Below are 17,699 nucleotides of genomic sequence, written 5' to 3' on the forward strand. Positions count from 1 at the left end.
GCTCAATAGTAACCGAAACTCCAAAAAACGGAATTTTGATACCAATAGTTACATCAAAAGAATGACATTTTAATGCTGATTTTAAATATATAAGTTTCATCAAGATTAGTCTTACCCATCAAAAGCTAAGAGACTGAGAAAATTTGTCTCATTTTAGAAAATAGAGGGAAACACCCCCTAAAAATCATACAATCTTAACAAAAATCAGACTATCAGATTCAACGTAACAGAGAACCTTATTGTAGAAGTTTCAAGCCCCTATCTACAAAAATGTGGAATTTTGCATTTTTTGCCAGAAGACACATCACGGATGCGTGTTTATTTGTTTTTTTGTTGTTTTTTTTTTCCCCCAGGGGTGATCGCATCGACTCAGTAGTCCTAGAATGTCACGAAAGGGCTTATTCTAACGGAAATTAAAAGTTCTAGTGGCTATTTTAAGTGACCAAAAAAATTGGAGGGCACCTAGACCCCCTACCACGCTCATTTTCCCCCCAAAGTCACTGGATCAAAATTCTGAGATAGCCATTTTATTCACCATAGTCGAAAAACCCAATAACTATGTCTTTGGGGACGACTTACTTCCCCGCAGTCCCCGTGGGAGGGGCTGCAAGTTACAAACTTTGACCTGTGTTTACATATAGTAATGGTTACTGGGAAGTGTAGAGATGTTTTAAGGGGGATTTTTTTTTATTTGGGGGGATATTTGAGGAAGGAGGGTTACCGGGGAGGATCTTCCCATGGTGGAACTTCTCAAGGGGAAACAAACTTTCAATGGAGGGGGCGTAGGATTTTCTAGCATTATTTTAAAAAAAATGAAAAAATAAATATGAAAAGTTTTTTCTACTGAAAGTGAGGAGCAGCATTAAAACTTATAACGAATAAAAATTATTATGCATATGAGGGGTTTACCTCCTCGTAATACTTTACTCTAAAGTATTTTTAGTAATTTCAACTATTTATTCTACGGCCTTTGTGATTCAGGGGTCATTCTTAAGGAATTGGGACAACATTTAAGCTTTAATGTAAAGAGCGAGGTATCGACGAGGGGTGAGCCCCCTCATATACGCAATAAAAACATACGGATATAGAAGTTCGCTACGTAATTTAATTCGTAAGTTACGTACATTTTTTACTTATGAAAACGTTCGTAAAAAATTATGTTATAGTTGCCTTTTTAAGTAATCAAGGAATTGGAGGGCAACTAGGCCTCCTCTCTCACTCCTTTTTTCTCAAAGTCTTCCGATTAAAACTATGAAAAAGCTATTTAGCCCCAAGAAAGTAATATGCAAATTACGTTTTAATTATTTATGTGCGGAGAGCCAAGATCAAACCATGCATTAATTCAAAAACGTCCAGAAATTAAACAAAAAAAACAAGTTTTTTTAAATGAAAGTAAGGAGCGACATTAAAAGTTAAAACGAACAGAAATTACTCCGTATTTGAAAGGGGCTTTTCCTCCTCAACGCCCCGCTCTTTACACTAAAGTTTTTTACTGTTTTAAAATTACTGTTTTAAAATGAGAGTTAAGAAAAAGAGTCAAAGTTTAGTGTAAAGAGCGGGGCGTTGAGGAGGAAAAGCCCATTCACATACGGAGTAATTTCTGTTCGTTTTAAGTTTTAATGTCGCTCCTTACTTTAATTAAAAAAATTTTTTGTTTAATTTTCTCGAATATATCCAAGTAATGCGTGGTAAATATTAAATTAAAGTTTACGTTAAAAATTTAATGAGATTTATGTGCCTATTTTTTATTGGATAAGAAATCAAATCTTGGTGTAATGTTTTAAACTGCTGGACCTAAGACCTCTTCAACATTTTTTATCGCTGAACAATATTAAATAAAAAAAACAAGTGTTTTTAAATGAATGAACTTATATATTAAATAATATATAAATAAATTATCTTAAAATTTCTTATATAAATAAATAAAATTTATATATGTAAAATCAGCTTAAAAATGTGATTTTTTTTATGTAGCTATTGGTACCAAAATTCCATTTTTTAGAGTTTTGGTTACTATTGAGCCGCTCCTTGCTACAGTTCGTTACCACGAACTGTTTGATTGGGAATTAATGTGTGTACGCCATATCAGCGATTGTGGGAAATTCAGTTCTAGTTCAGATCCAGAATTCAGTCAAGGGTTTTTTTTTGGAATTGTAGTTTTAAGTGTGAGTCACACGAAAGCTCAGCAAATTCCTCTTGAGCTTAAGTTTTTGTAAATCAATATTTAATATAAAATATTTCCGGAACTGTATTTCTAGCAATTTTAAGTGATCTACAATAGTTTTTGCAATAAAAGTTTTACGATGAATTTTCTCAATTACAAAATTATCGACACCGGAAAACATTTCGAACGACTTTTTTTCGACCCTACTTTTCCAAATGCTGATCTTTTTAATAATTAAATAAAAAAAACTAATTTTATTAGCTGAAAGTAAGGAGCGACATTAAAACTTAAAACGAACAGAAATTACTCCGTATATGAAATGGGTTGTCCCCTCCGCAATCCCTCGCTCTTTACGCTAAAGCTTTTAATTGTTTGAAAAAGTAAAATTGTGGCAAAGTCAAACTTTAGCGTAAAGAGCGAGGGATTGCGGATGGGACAACCCATTTCATATACAGAGTAATTTCTGTTCGTTTTAAGTTTTAATGTCGCTCCTTACTTTCAGCTAAAAAAATTAGTTTTTTTAAATTTAATTTCTGAAAGTTTTTGAATTAATGCATGTTTGGTTTTGGCTCTCCGCACATAAATTATTAAAATGAAATTTGTATATTAATTCTTTTTTTGGCTAAATGGCTTTCTCTTAGTTTTGATCAGAGGATTTTGAGAAATAAGGGGTGGAGAAGGAGGCCTAGTTGCACTCCAATTTTCCGGTTACTTAAAAAGGCAACTAGAACTTTTAAGTTTTAAAGAACGTTTTTATTAGTAAAAAATATACGTAACTTAAGAATTAACTTACGTAACAAACTTTCATAGTCTTATATTTTTATTATATATACGAGGGGGTTTGTACCCTCGTTAATACCTCGTTCTTTACAGTAAATCGTAAGTTTTGTCCCAATTCTTTAAGAATGACCTTTGAATCAGAAAGGTCGTAGAATATATAGTTGAAATTACTAAAAATACTTTAGCATAAAGAGCGAGTTATTTTTCTCCTTCTAAATACCTCGCTCTTTATGCTAAAGTATTTTTAGAACCCCTCATATGCGTAATAATCTCTGTTCGTTTTAAGTTTCAATGCTACTCCTTCCTTTCATTTGAAAAAACGTTTTCATGTTCATTTTTCATTGTTTTCTTATAGTAATGCTAGAATATCCTGCGACCTTTTTCATTGAATTTTTCTTCCCCCATGACAGATTCCTCCAAGGAAAGATCCTCCAACACAGCTCCCTCCCTTAAGCCCCACCCCCAAGCAAAATAAAATCCCCCTGAAAACGTCTGTACACTTCCCAATTACCATTACTATTTGTAAACACTGGTCAAAGTTTGTAACTTGCAGACCCTCCCCCAGGGATTGTGGGGGAGTAAGTCATCCCCAAAAACATAGTTATTATGGTTTCCGACTATGTTGAACAAAATGGCTATCTTGAAATTTTCATCCGTTGACTTTGAGGAAAAATGAGCGTGGGAGGGGGCCTAGATGCTATCCAAATTTTTGGTCACTTAAAAAGGGCACTAGAACTTTTTATTTCCGTTAGAATGAGCCCTCTTGCGACATTCTAGGACCACTTGGTCGATACGATGACCCCTGCGAAAAAAACAAAAAACAAAAAACAAAAAAATAAACACGCACCCGTAATTTGTCATCTGGCAAAAAATACAAATTCCACATTTTTGTAGATAGGAGCTTGAAACTTCTACAGTAGGGTTCTCTGATACGCCGAATCTGATTATGTTATTTTGTTAAGATTCTACGTCTTTTAGGGGGTGTTTTCCCCTATTTTCTCAAATATTGCAAATTTTCTCCGGCTCGTAACTTTTGATGGGTAAGACTAAACTTGATGAAACTTATAATTTAAAATCAGCACTAAAATGCAATCCTTTTGATGTAGCTATTGATATCAAAATTCAATTTTTTAGAGTTTTGGTTACTATTGAGCCGCGTCGCTCCTTAATACAGTTCGTTACCACGAACTGTTTGAAACTTTCAATTTTGTCGTTTGAAGTAAATATATCGCAATTGTTTCCTTGAAGAGACAAGTTAAGATCGTTTAACTGCGCAAAAATATCTGATAAAAAACACAGCTTGGATAGCCCCAAGTCATTTTGAAAAAAAAAACAGCAAATTCACATTTTAGTTCAGTTAAAAATATTTCGATCTCGTCCTTCAATAACAATAATCTTTTCAAACTTTGACCTCTTGACAACCGTCTTACTTCTGCATGTAATAACCAAGTTGTGTAGTTGGAATTCGTATCCTTACAGAGATTTGAAAATAAGCGACTGTTAAGGGCATGGTTCTTAATCAAATTTATGACCTTAAGAGCAGTCTGAAGCACATCGTTCAATTCTGGTGCTATTAATCAAACAGTTCGTGGTAACGAACTGTAGTAAGGAGCGACCCGGCTCAATAGTAACCAAAACTTTAAAAAATTGATTTTTGATATCAATAGCTACATCAAAAGAATTGCATTTTAATGCTGATTTTAAATATATAAGTTTTATCAAGTTTAGTCTTACCCATCAAAAGTTAAGAGCCTGAGAAAATTTGCCATATTTGAGAAAATAGGGGAAAACACCCCCTAAAAGTCATAGAATCTTAACGAAAATCACACAATCAGATTCGGCGTATCAGAGAACCCTAGTGTAGAAGTTTCAGGCTCCTATCTACAAAAATGTGGAATTTTGTATTTTTTGCCAGAAGACAAATCACGGGTGCGTGTTTATTTGTTTGTTTTTTGTTTTTTTTCTTTTTTCTTTTTCCCAGATTAAGTTTTTCTATTTTAAGATTCGATGTGATCATCCCTGTCGCTTATCTTCTAACCATAGATTTCTTCGTTCATTATCTTCATTTGGGATTCGTTGTGATGTTTATTGTGGCATGTCTTCTAGCCGCATATCTTGCTGTGTTTCATTTTCATGCGTTATTACTTCAGACATTTTCCATGCCCTTTGCTTTAGCTGTTTGGATTCATTCAAAATCACTTGTAGTTTCATATGATGCCATATAGACCAAAAACAATTCTTTCCCAGTTTCACTCCAGTCGTTGCATTCTGGTATAATTGTGTTGTTGCATAATTCGAAACAACCAGGAATGTTCCGATGCCTGTGCCTTGTCAAATATCTAAATTACCTATTGGCATAATTATAGCTTTGTTTTTTACTTTCAAATCATAGGACGGCAATTCAACAATTTCAGTAGAATTAAGACCATCTTGGTGTGATCTCAACTCCGTTTTCCTGTTTGTTTCTTACAGATGCTAAAATAGAATGTTTCCTTCGCAAATTAATTTCAAAAACGAAGTTTTTCTTAGGAAAGTAAAGAGCAAAGTTGAAACTCAAAACGAACAAAATCATTACTTCACGGCCTATCTAACACACTTCGAAAAACTAGTGCAAATAAACCAACTGGTGATATTAGACTGTATGATTGTAGGAAAACTAGCACTTAAATGGGAATACTAAAGCCAACTATAGAAAACAATAATATTGGTTTGGGAATCAAATGTGAGCAAACATAGCCTCAAAATAAAAAAATATTGCCTTTAACGTTTTTCGTAGTCGTATACGAGCTGTGATATCAGTAGCTTTCAGTATACAATTAAAATCATCATAAAAGCTTAGGCAAAAAAACAAATATTACCTTAATAAGTGCAAAGTCATTAACAGGATACAAATGTAATGTATTGATTTATCAGGTAATATTTTGGCTTCACCTAGTATCACTCGAAATGCAGAACAAATAAACCGCAATATGAACTCTGGAAATCCGGTTATTTGTCTATATAGTGGAGAATTTTAAAGTTTGTTCACTTGGAACTTGTCTACAAAATAGTAATAAAGTGTACTTTTCAGATGTAAGCCGACAGTTAATGATTGGACTGAACTCATTGTGCAAAAGTAATGCAGAGGTCAACAAAAATATGACGAAGCAATACTAAAATGCTTTTGTTTTCATATTGCTAAAAGTCCTTAAATGGTTTGCTTCATCCAAACTCTGTTTTGTGTTCTGAGCAAAGTGCTATATTGTATAATCCTACAAACATAGGGAAATATCCCCATCTGGTTTATTTGCACTAATTTTATCGATATATGTTAGATAGGCAGTGAAGTAATAATCTTTATTCGTTTTAAGTTTTAACATCGCTCTTTGCTTCCCTCAGAAAAAAAATTGTTTTTTAAATGAATCTTTTAATTTAAATCAAGAAAAAACATATAGAAGGCACAACACTATAATAAAAAAAACTCATATCGATGCACCTGTCATCCATACGCGCGATAACAAAACGCCTTATACCGATAAACCCGATACCAACTTCGCTGTTTACATCTCTTGAAAAACTATGACCTTGAAAATAGCAAGTAATCATAATGATAATCAAACCATCGAATTTAGCATATCAGAGAGCCCCACTGCATAGGTTTTGAGCTCCTATTCTCAAAAATGTGATAATTTGTATTTTAACCAGGAAGAAAAATACCAAATGTATTTAATTTTCTTTTTCCTTAATGAATTGATTTTGACAGTAATAATGCCCAAATCAGTTGGTAAAAATCGCCTGCCCTGTGGTGAGTTATTTTAAGTTAAGTAATTTTAATAATAAAATTTCCCAGCTAATCAGCAAAATCCATCACCCCATGAACCATCTCCAGTGACGTCGTTAATTTGCCCTCCCCCAATCATTTCGAGAAAATTGATTTATTAAGTAGCTTTAAAATTGTCTGAAGATAAATTCAACCTTCTGGACAAAAATAGTGAATCGAATGAAATGGTCCTTATAAATTGATTAATCATTTATATTTTATTTATTATATACCACTTCAATGTAATACCTAAAAAAACGAGAGCTTTATCTTTCTCTTGTTTTTGGTAAATTAGTGAAATTTTCCATGCCTAGGGCCCGAAAGCACATGAAGGTCATGATAACACCAATCGCTTCATCTTAGCATAGAAAATACCAAGGTCCAGACAAAAACACCTAAGAAGAACATTCTGCTAATTCTGATTAAAAAAAACACACTAAAATTAATTACAAGAAATTCTAGTAACTTCAAAAAAGTGCTCCACACCCGGAGGTGTTTTCTTTTTCTTTTCCCCAACACTAGGGTAGTAACACCAAATATAGTTTCCAAGGGGACATAGCCACTACTCTTTTCTTCATTACTATTTTGTGATGTAGAGAGCAAGTGTCTTCCTACACTTTCCTAAGAAACTACAATTTTGGAGAATTTTCTAGAAGAAATTTTACATGGGAAGAAGAAGATTTTCTAGCATAATTTGAATAACGATTAGAAATTAATTTTTTTTTTTTTAATGAGAGAAGGACAAACCTTAAAATTTGCAACGCACAGAACTTACTCTTTATATGAGAGGGGCTATCTTCTCTGCAATGCTCTGCTCTTTACATTAAAGCTTGAAATTTTGTCAGAACTTTTTAAGAGCAAGCCCTGAAACATCAAAGATGTTTAGTTAGAATTATTAAGATTTTAAAATTGAAGAAACTTTAGCTTAAAGAGCAGGGCATTTGGGAAGGGACTGCCACTTTCATATGGAGAATACTTCCTGTTCGTGATAAGCTTTAATGGTGCTGCTTAATTTCAGCTGTTAAAACTTGTGTTTTTATTTAACTATACTACTCTTGCGACGGATCCAAGGAAAGATAGCTTAGCTGTAACAAATAAATTAATATTAGCCTAGACATTTTGAAATATAAGAATTAAGATTGTTTTGGAAAGGTTTCATTTATATGATTTATACCTAGTTCCTTTTGTAAGTACCAAAGCCTAATATTTAAAGTAAAACCCATTATAGACAGAATAAAAATCTTGGACAAAATGGTGTACCACGTCTTAATCGTAGGTTACCACTATAAATGATGTTATAGTAAAACTATACGATGACGTCAGTTGTAATGACGTCTGTAATAGTATAAAAGATATACTGGTCAAGTCAACTGAACAGTTTAAGTAGGTCGTTCGTGAAAATACAATGGTGTCAAAAACGCGTGTTAAAAAGAAAGAAATTAACTTTACATACTTGCATAAAGCTGCAAAAAAACATGGTAGCGTGAGTATTTGTAAGCGGTTCATTCAAGCCGGAACACCAGTTCGCATAATTGTTGACAGAAAAGATATGACGGCTTTACACAAAGCTATAATATATGGTCATTACGACGTTGTTAAATGGCTTCTAGACAATGGAGCAAATTCAAATTCCCTTTCTTTTTCGTTTGGGTTTTGGTGGACACCCTTGCAAATAGCTGCCGTAAGAGGTAACATTGGTATTTGTGAGCTGCTCATTAAAGCTGGGGCAGAAATAGATGCAGTTCGCAAGGTAGATGGAGCAACAGCTTTATGGATAGCTGTAGCATGCTGTCGATTTATTGATGGCTATAATGTTGTTAAATGCCTTCTAGAAAATGGAGCCAACCCAAATGTAAGGACTTCTTGTGGTGGATACTTTACGACAGCCTTGCATATAGCTGCAGAATCAGGTAACATTCGTATATGTGAGTTGCTCATTAAAGCAGGCGCAGAAATAGAAGTAGCTTGCAATGTATATAGTGTGAAAGTCATATCAATTAGGACAGGTGGTAGCCGCTCTGAAGTTGTTAAAGGCCTTCTCGAAAATATAGCAAACCCAAATAGAAGGATTTTTTGGGTTGGCTTCTTAAGGACTCCTTTGCAAATAGCTGCAGTAGCAGGTAACATTGGTATTTGTGAGCTGCTTGTTCGGGCAGGTGCACAGATAAATGGTGTGGATGGATGTGACGAATCACCTTTATTGTCTGTCATAGAGCTGAGACCCAAATTGAAATCAAGACTCGAATATTACGAAAACTACTTTTCTGTGGTTGAATACCTTCTGAAAAATGGAGCAAATGCAAATTATAAAAGTCGGGATGGTCGGAAGCCATTACATCAGGCTGTTTCACATAATTTGCCTCAAGTTTGTCAGTTACTTGTTTCATTTGGAGCTGGTGTTTCCAGACCTTTAGTATGGGCTTTTCAACTTAAACGGTACAATATAATCAAATACCTGTTAAAAAAAAACACAAAATTGAACAAATTTGAAAACGTAAATAAAGATGAACTAGATGAAAACTTTCTCAATTTAGCTGACAAAGCCGTACAGAAGGAAGATATAGAAATGTTACAATTTTTGATAAGATGTGAGAATTCTCCATTAGACCGTGAATGGATTTGTAGTAAAATAAGGAATACAATCCTGAAGGATAGAACACATAAGAAGCTTCAATTTCTCCTATCTTTAAGTTATACTCATCCTACCTTTGGAGAAACTAACTCTGGACTGACAGCCGTGTGTCGAAATAATATAAGAAAAAATCTAGGGCGAGTTCAAACATTTGGAAAAATAAACAAGCTAAAAATCCCAAAAACGGTGAAAAGGTACTTGGCTTCCGATAGCTTGTTAAGACATATTTGTAAAGGAACGCTTATAAACAATAACCAGCCAATGAAAGCCCGCAAAAATGCAGAACAGCTTTTGTGGCACTTAAATTGCCTTTACTAGTTCTACATAACATGTTCATGGTTAAAAATCTAAACTGAACTTCATTGCCGAAATGTTTGTGTGCTAAGAGTAGAGCCATAATTGACATTGTAGCTTCGTCCCTGTAGCTTCCAAAATTCTAATCCTGGTTCGCAGATTTATCTCCGCATTTTCTGGTGCTATTTTTGGTTCAAATATGATAAAGTGAATTCGAAAATTTGAAAATTCAAAGCGAAATTTGTCTGTGGAGAGATTTTGTCATTCGACAAAACCTTTTTTAGTTTTCTTATACGAAAAAAAAATATTAGAAAATCTACAGAGTACTTTAGGGCTGTCATAATGTACTTCATAATTTACTTATCTAGTCAAATTTATAAAAAGCAGTAAAATGCAAAAATCAGTTTATAAATGAGCCCATAATTAGTGCTCTATGGTGTCCTAGTCTTTTTATTGTAGAAATGCCTTCCTCTCCTCCAAAACAGAATGAAGCCCGTTTCCTGTTAAAAACCTGTTATGTCAAAGCTCGATTTTTAAGCATATTTGGAGCTGCTAAACAGACTTGGAGGGAGAAACCCTGGATCGTAAATACAATCTGAAAACCTGTTATTTCATGGTTTAAAATAAATCAGTGAAACACGAGAGTATGGGAGAACCCCCTTGTAAAAAGTTCGTGAATCCTTTCTAAGTTCAACGATTGGCACATTTGAAGAAGTTATCTCCTTTGGGATTGTAAGAACATCGCATTTGTTTTGACTTTGAAGGGGTAGGAAGACATTTGCTCTCTGCATCACAAAATAGTAATGAAGAAAAGAGTAGTGGCTATGTCCCCCTTGGAAACCATATTGGAAGTTACTACCCTAGTGTCGGGGAAGAAAAAAAATAAAGGAAAACACCTTCGGATGTGGAACACTTTATTGCAGTTACTAGGATTTCTTGTAATTAGTTTTAGTGGTTTTTTTTAATCAGAATTAGCAGAATATTCTTCTTAGATGTTTTTTTTTTTGTTTTTAATCTGTTTTTAAGATTTTGTCTAGCATGGACCTTGGTATTTTCTGTGCTAAGATGAAGATATTGGTGTTATCATGACCTTCATGTACTTTCGGGCCCTAGGCATGGAACATTTCACTAATTTACCAAAAACAAGAGGAAGATAAAACTCTCGTTTTTTAGGTATTACATTGAAGTGATATATCTATCTATATATATAAAAATAAGTTGTCTGTCTGTGGATGGATGGATGGATGGATCAGGTGACGTCACCTGAAAAAACTGGATCAGGTGACGTCAAAACTGAAAAAACTAAAAAAAGGCAAAAACTACAAAAAAAACTAAAAACTAATAAAAAAAATAAAAAAGCTAAAAAACTAAAAAAACTATAAAGGTAAAAACCAATAAAAAACTAAAAAAAAAACTGAAAAAACTAAAAAAAGGCAAAAACTATAAAAAAAAACTAAAAACTAATAAAAAAAGTAAAAAAGCTAAAAAACTAAAAAAACTAAACAACTAAAAAAAGGTAAAAAACTAAAAAAAATAAAAAATAAAAAAAAAACTAAAAAAAAGGAAAAAACTGAAAAATAAGCTAAAATAAAGGTAAAAACCAATAAAAAACTAAAAAAAAAGGAAAAAACTAATAAATGACGACACTCAAAGAGAAAGCGACCAGGACAAAAGGAATGTTCGATTAGCAATCAACAAAGCACCGGGACACAGGGAGTATAAATGACGACCAGGACATAAGTAAAAAAAAAAAACTATCTATATATATAAAAATAAGTTGTCTGTGGATCTGTGGATCGTGGATCAGGTGACGTCACCTGAAAAAACTGGATCAGGTGACGTCAAAACTGAAAAAACTAAAAAAAGGCAAAAACTACAAAAAAAACTAAAAACTAATAAAAAAAAACTAAAAACTAATAAAAAAGCTAAAAAACTAAAAAAACTAAAAAAAAAGGCAAAAACTACAAAAAAACTAAAAACTAATAAAAAAAATAAAAAAGCTAAAAAACTAAAAAAACTAAAAAAACTAAAAAAAGGTAAAAAACTAAAAAAACTAAAAACTAAAAAAAACTAAAAAAGGTAAAAACTAAAAGAACTAAAAAAGAAAAAAATAAATGACGACACTCAAAGAGAAAGCGACCAGGACAAAAGGAATGTTCGATTAGCAATCAACAAAGCACCGGGACACAGGGAGTATAAATGACGACCAGGACACAAGTAAAAAAAAAATTAACAAAACTAAAAAGAAGGTAAAAACTACAAAAAAACTAAAAAGAAAAAAAAACTAAAAACTAATAAAAAACTAAAAAATCTAAAAATCTAAATAAACTAAAAAAGAAAAAAAAAGGAAAAAAATAAAGGAGAAAAACAAAACTAAAAAACGAATGTATATACAGACCGGTACACCGGGATACAAATGACGACCGGGACACAGGGAATATAAATGACGACCGGGACACAGGGACACAACTACAACGGGGACACCGGGGGAAACAGGGGGATATAAATGACGACCGGGACAAAAAAACTAAAAAGAAAAAAAAAACTAAAAACTAATAAAAAAACTAAAAAATCTAAAAATCTAAATAAGCTAAAAAAGAAAAAAAAAGGAAAAAAATAAAGGAGAAAAAATAAACTAAAAAACGAATGTATATACAGACCGGGACACCGGGATATTATATGTTGCATGTTCAAGAGTCGGTAAACCTGACAATCTATTTATATGCAAAGACAATGGGACAGCAAAGAATGTTGTATATTCGCAAGTTTTACGTAGTTAAAACCATATATATATATCTATCTATATTCACAGGTGGGACATAGGGACACAACTACAATGGCGCGTAACTATTATGGCGCGTAACGACTTACGCGCGCGGGGGGGCTTGGGGGGGCGCGAAGCGCCCCCACCAACTAGGTGTTGGGGTGGCGCGAAGCGCCACCCCAACAGCTAGTAATGAATAAAATATGAATGATTAATCCATTTATAAGGACCATTTCATTCGATTCACTGTTTTTCACCTCCGACAAAACGGGCTGAATTACATTTATCGTTGATCCAAGAAGGGTTGAGCTGGATACGGCTGGTTTGAATGCGGGTTGAGACAGAAAGGTTTGGATTAGACTAGGTTAATTTTAAATGATGACTAAGATTAATGATAGTTTGGAGTTCTTATAAGTGTGGATTGAGTCCTACGAAGGTTACATTACTCGGAGATTGAATTAAATGAAAGTTGAGTTCAATGGATATTAAGTTAAGGGAGACTTGAGTTGTACCTGGATCAAGCTGAACGAAGTTTTAATTAAAAGAGGGTTGAGTTGTTCGAAGGTTCAGTTAAATGGTGTTTAGTTACATGAGCGTTAATTTCAATGGGATATGAGTTCCACGAGTGTTCAGCTGTATTGGGGTAGAGTTCCATGAAGGTTTACCTGCACAGGGGCTAGGAATATGGGTAAAATCATTGGAGGTAAAATACTCTGACGGGAATGTTTCGTGGGGGAGAATTTTCTAGGATGAAAATGCCTTGTCCAGAAGGTTGAATTTATCTTCAGACAGTTTTAAAGCTACAAGTTAAAGAAAGATGGGTGGAACATTTTGAGAATGTGCTAAACCGAGATACAGTTGCAGGAAAAGATATAGATGAAAATAAAAATGTTTGTGATACCTTGGATGTGAAGGAAGATTTGTTTAGTGAGGAAGAATTAGCGACAGTACTAGAAGGATTAAAAAATAATAAGGCCCCAGATGCTGATAGTATGATTAATGAGTTCCTTAAAGGCTCTTTTATTGGCTCTGAGGTTAGGAATAAGCTACTGAAGATTATGAACATGATTTTTGAAAAAGGGGAAGTACCCAATGATTTTAGGAAAACCTTAATTAAACCACTGTATAAGAAAGGTGACAAGAGTGAGTGTCGTAATTATCGAGGCATTAGTCTGGTCTCTGTAGGTAACAAATTACTGAGTAATATGATACTTTTTAGACTGAGACATGCTGTAGACAAAGTTTTAAGGGAAGAACAATGCGGTTTTAGAAAAGGTAGAGGATGTGTCGACCATGTTTTCACTCTTAGGTTAATAATTGAGAAGTCCCTTCGTTGTCAAACACCTTTGGTCCTTAGTTTTATCGATTATGAGCAAGCTTTCGATTCTGTTGATAGAACAGCGTTAACAAAGGTCTTATCGTTATATGGTATACCAGAAAAATACATTAAAGTGATTTGCGCTATGTACGAGAATAATACTGCTGCGATTAAGGTAGGAAATGAGGTTAGCAACTGGTTTTGTATTAAATCAGGAGTTAAGCAGGGTTGTGTTCTATCCTCCTTTATATGGATCATTTTGATGGACTTCGTCTTAAGGAGCACAGGAAAGGCAATTGGAGACCATGGAATCAAATGGGGAGGAAGAACGCTCCTGGACTTAGATTATGCTGATGATTTAAGCATATTAGATGAAAGTGTGAGCAAAATGAATGAATTTTTAGAGGTTTTACGAGTTCAGGGTGCTAAAATAGGCTTGAAAATTAATGTTAAGAAAACTAAGTCACTAAGGCTAGGAATAAGGGAAGATGAACAGGTGACATTAGGTAACGAAAAGATTGATCAGGTTGGGAGCATCAGTTACCTTGGTAGTATTATTAGTAAAGATGGTGGGAGCAGTGAAGATGTTAAAAGTAGAATAGCTAAGGCTCAGGGTGTTTTTTCACAGTTAAAAAAAGTTTGGAAGAATAGAAAGATAAGTCTACAAACCAAGATTAGAATATGGAAGCTACAGTGATGACAGTGGTCAAATATGGCTCTGAAGCATGGGCACACCGAAAAGCAGATGAAAATTTACTAGATGTTTTCCAGAGAAATTGCCTACGGATTGTTTTGGGTACCCGGCTGACTGACCGTATTTCAAACAGTAGGTTGTACGAAAAGTCTGGTTCAATCCCGCTTTCTGGGGCTATAATGAAAGAAAGGTTGAGATGGCTAGGCCACGTTCTACGGATGAAGGATGACAGATTACCGAAGATTGTCCTTTTTGGCCAACCGTCTGGGGCTACACGGAAAGCATGTCGTCCTTGTCTGGGTTGGGAGGATGTCATAAATAAAGATTTAAAGGAAATGGGAATTTCCTGAGAGGGTGTAAAGAGGGAGGTTTTAAATAGATTAGGTTGGTGAAGGAGCGTGCGTAGCTGTGTTGGCCTCAGGCTGCTTGGTGCTGCAGTGAGTTATTAGTAGTAGTAGTAGTAGATTTGGGCATTATTACTGTCAAAATCAATTCATTAAGGAAAAAGAAAATTAAAATATATTTGGTGTTTTTCTTCCTGGTTAAAATACAAATTATCACATTTTTGAGAATAGGAGCTCGAAACCAAAGCAGTGGGGCTCTATGATATTCTAAATTCGATGGTTTTATTTTCATTATGATTACTTGCTATTTTTGAGGTGTTTGACGTATTTCTTGAAAATCAGGTAGTTTAATTTAAGTTTGTGGCGTTTAATCTGTAATATTAAACTTAAAAAACTTTATGTATTTGAAATCAGCATAAAAATATACCATATATTTTTGTTATATTGATAAGATTATATATTGATTTTTCAGCAATTAAAATCGTTATATATCAAATATCCAGTTTTATTTTATTATTCCTTTCCAAAACTTTTCAAGGCACATAGTTGATCCTCAGCAGCTTTGGAGGAAAGTTTCAAAGTTGACGTCAAGTTTTCTTCGCAATCTAACCCTATCGATGTGGCTTCATGGGAAAAATATTTTTCTGATGATCCTTCTCCCATTGAAGGTACTTATAAACATGCCCTCCTCCACCAAATTTCAAAACTTGACCACCGGAGGAACTTTGTAATTGTTACACCTTCAGCTGTCCAGACCTAAATTTGTCTAATGAAACCTGGTAAAGCCCCATGATACGATGGGGTGCAAACTGTGCACTTCCTATACGCTACCCCACTTCCTATACTGTATTTGTCACTATTCTTTCACGTTTGTATTTCTCAGCAATATATTCTAACTACTCTTTCGGGAGGTCATGTTACCTGTGTCTTTAAGGAGGACAAAAACCCAAAGGCTTGTGAATCGTACATACTATTTACTATTTGTTCATCAATTGGTAAGATTTTTGAAAAGATGATGAAATAAACACAAACTACGAACAGTTCGGATTTCACGAAGGCTTGGGAGTGCAAAACGCACACACAACTTTTTTGGCAGATTTAGATTGCTATAGAATGCTAAAAAAGAACCTGTATATTTGTTCAATCGACATTTCAAAGGTGTTTGACTCTATTATACATTCACATGCTATTTTTTCTCTATTGAGAAGTGGAATAAACTCTTTTCTCTGCCGTCTCTTTTATAATCAGTATGGTGATGCATCCATACAAGGGCGACTAGGTAACCAGCTGAGCAAATCCATACCTGCACCGAAAGATGTGAAACAAGGCTCTGTGCTTGGTCAAATTCTTTTCAATAATGCCATCCAAACCGTTGCCTAAAAATATTCCTTCATTTCTAATTGAGCCTCATATTGATTATAGCAAAGTTTTTTAAGTAGGGGATATCCTTCTTTTATCAGATGATCTTCAGGCTCTCCAAACACAGTTCATACAGTTTGTTCAAGTCTTAATGAGATGGGGCTTCAAGTCGCCTCCTCTAAAACTGAGCGTCTCGTCTACGGTTTGTCTCAAAAACCTTCTGTTACTATTAATGTTGGCGCAAAAACTATTTCGGCATCGTATTCTCCAAAATGTTTAGGTCTCCCGTTTGTATCAAGAGTTAAAACTTCTGAAACACTTGTTTATCTTAGGTTTGAATAAAAGCTTAGAAAATCGTAAGGGCTCCTTGCTAGAAATGAAGGCCAGTCTCGCCAAATAGCTCTTGGCAGAATTTACTACGCTTTTTTTCGCAGCGCATGACTTGTTGGTCCTTTTGTGGAATTTTTCACAACATCTGAGTGTAAGAAAATTAGATCTTTATTCTTCCGTTTTGCAAATATCTCTTGCAAATGTCGCTTTGGACAACCGGTACCAGCTCATGGACTGGTTCCGTAAGTGTCAAAAATATTTTCGAAATTCCACTTAATTGTATAGCTTAGTCGTGTTGCTTAAGTAGCTCAGATTTTTTTTTTTTTGTGAGTTTTAACTGTTGTTTCTACAGCTCGTTACCAGAAACTTTTATTTTACGCTCTATATTGTGTATTTATATTTTACAATGGAATGTGGCTAACATTTCTTATGTCTTCTTTCCTTAATTCTGTAGATTAGATTTGTCTTAATTTCCCTTAGGCTGCTCGTTTTAAATTTGGAGACAATTCACTGAGGGAAATTGTCGGGGTGGGTTTTTTAGGAGAAAGCTTCTCTGGGGAAAATATTTTTCGTGGGGAGTAGCATTTTAGAGACCTAAGATTTATCTAAACACTGGAGAAATATAATAAAATATTCTCTTTTTAATTCGCACTATCTGCTAAGAATTCAAACCCAGGAATATGGACTGAATTTTTTTTGTTTCAACCTTTATTCGTAATCTGAATATGTTTAAAAAAAATATTTATATTTAAGAAAAGACCCTTATAGATGGCAGTTTCTACTAAGCATGAAACCAACTTATTTGATTGAACAAATTTACTTTTGTTAACATGATCACTTTCATTTTCCAAATATTATCAATTCATTGCCTCAGTTCAATCCATTATATCTATGGTGACCCCCTCATGTAAGGTCTGAACTATCGGCAGGGGTTCCGGCTGCAAATTTTTCATTAATTAATCATTTTTTTCCCTCAGCTTCCTAGTCTGGGGTAATATCATTTTACTGACTATGCGGGCATTTTGTTGGTAATACAACCTAAACTTTCTACTAAACTTACAACCTAAATATTAATTCTTTTATTTCAAAATGTCTAGGCTATTGCTAATTTATTTATTAGAGCTACGCTATCTTTTATAGGATTCCACGTAAGAGTAGTACAAATAAATAAAAATACAAGTTTTAACAGCTGAAACTCGGAGCAACATTAAAACTTAACAC

At 34.0% G+C, this 17,699-nt stretch overlaps 1 protein-coding gene across 1 annotated transcript; it reads left to right on the forward strand.

Moving 5' to 3' along the window:
* The first annotated feature begins 8,148 nt into the window (after positions 1 to 8,148).
* On the forward strand, positions 8,149 to 9,693 carry LOC136039105 (ankyrin-2-like). Its single transcript, XM_065722589.1, has one exon. The coding sequence runs from the start codon at positions 8,149 to 8,151 to the stop codon at positions 9,691 to 9,693; it is 1,545 nt and encodes a 514-aa protein (XP_065578661.1).
* Positions 9,694 to 17,699: the final 8,006 nt, after the last annotated feature.

Source organism: Artemia franciscana, chromosome 19, assembly GCF_032884065.1.
Source record: "Artemia franciscana chromosome 19, ASM3288406v1, whole genome shotgun sequence".
NCBI classification, from domain to species: Eukaryota; Metazoa; Arthropoda; class Branchiopoda; order Anostraca; family Artemiidae; genus Artemia; species Artemia franciscana.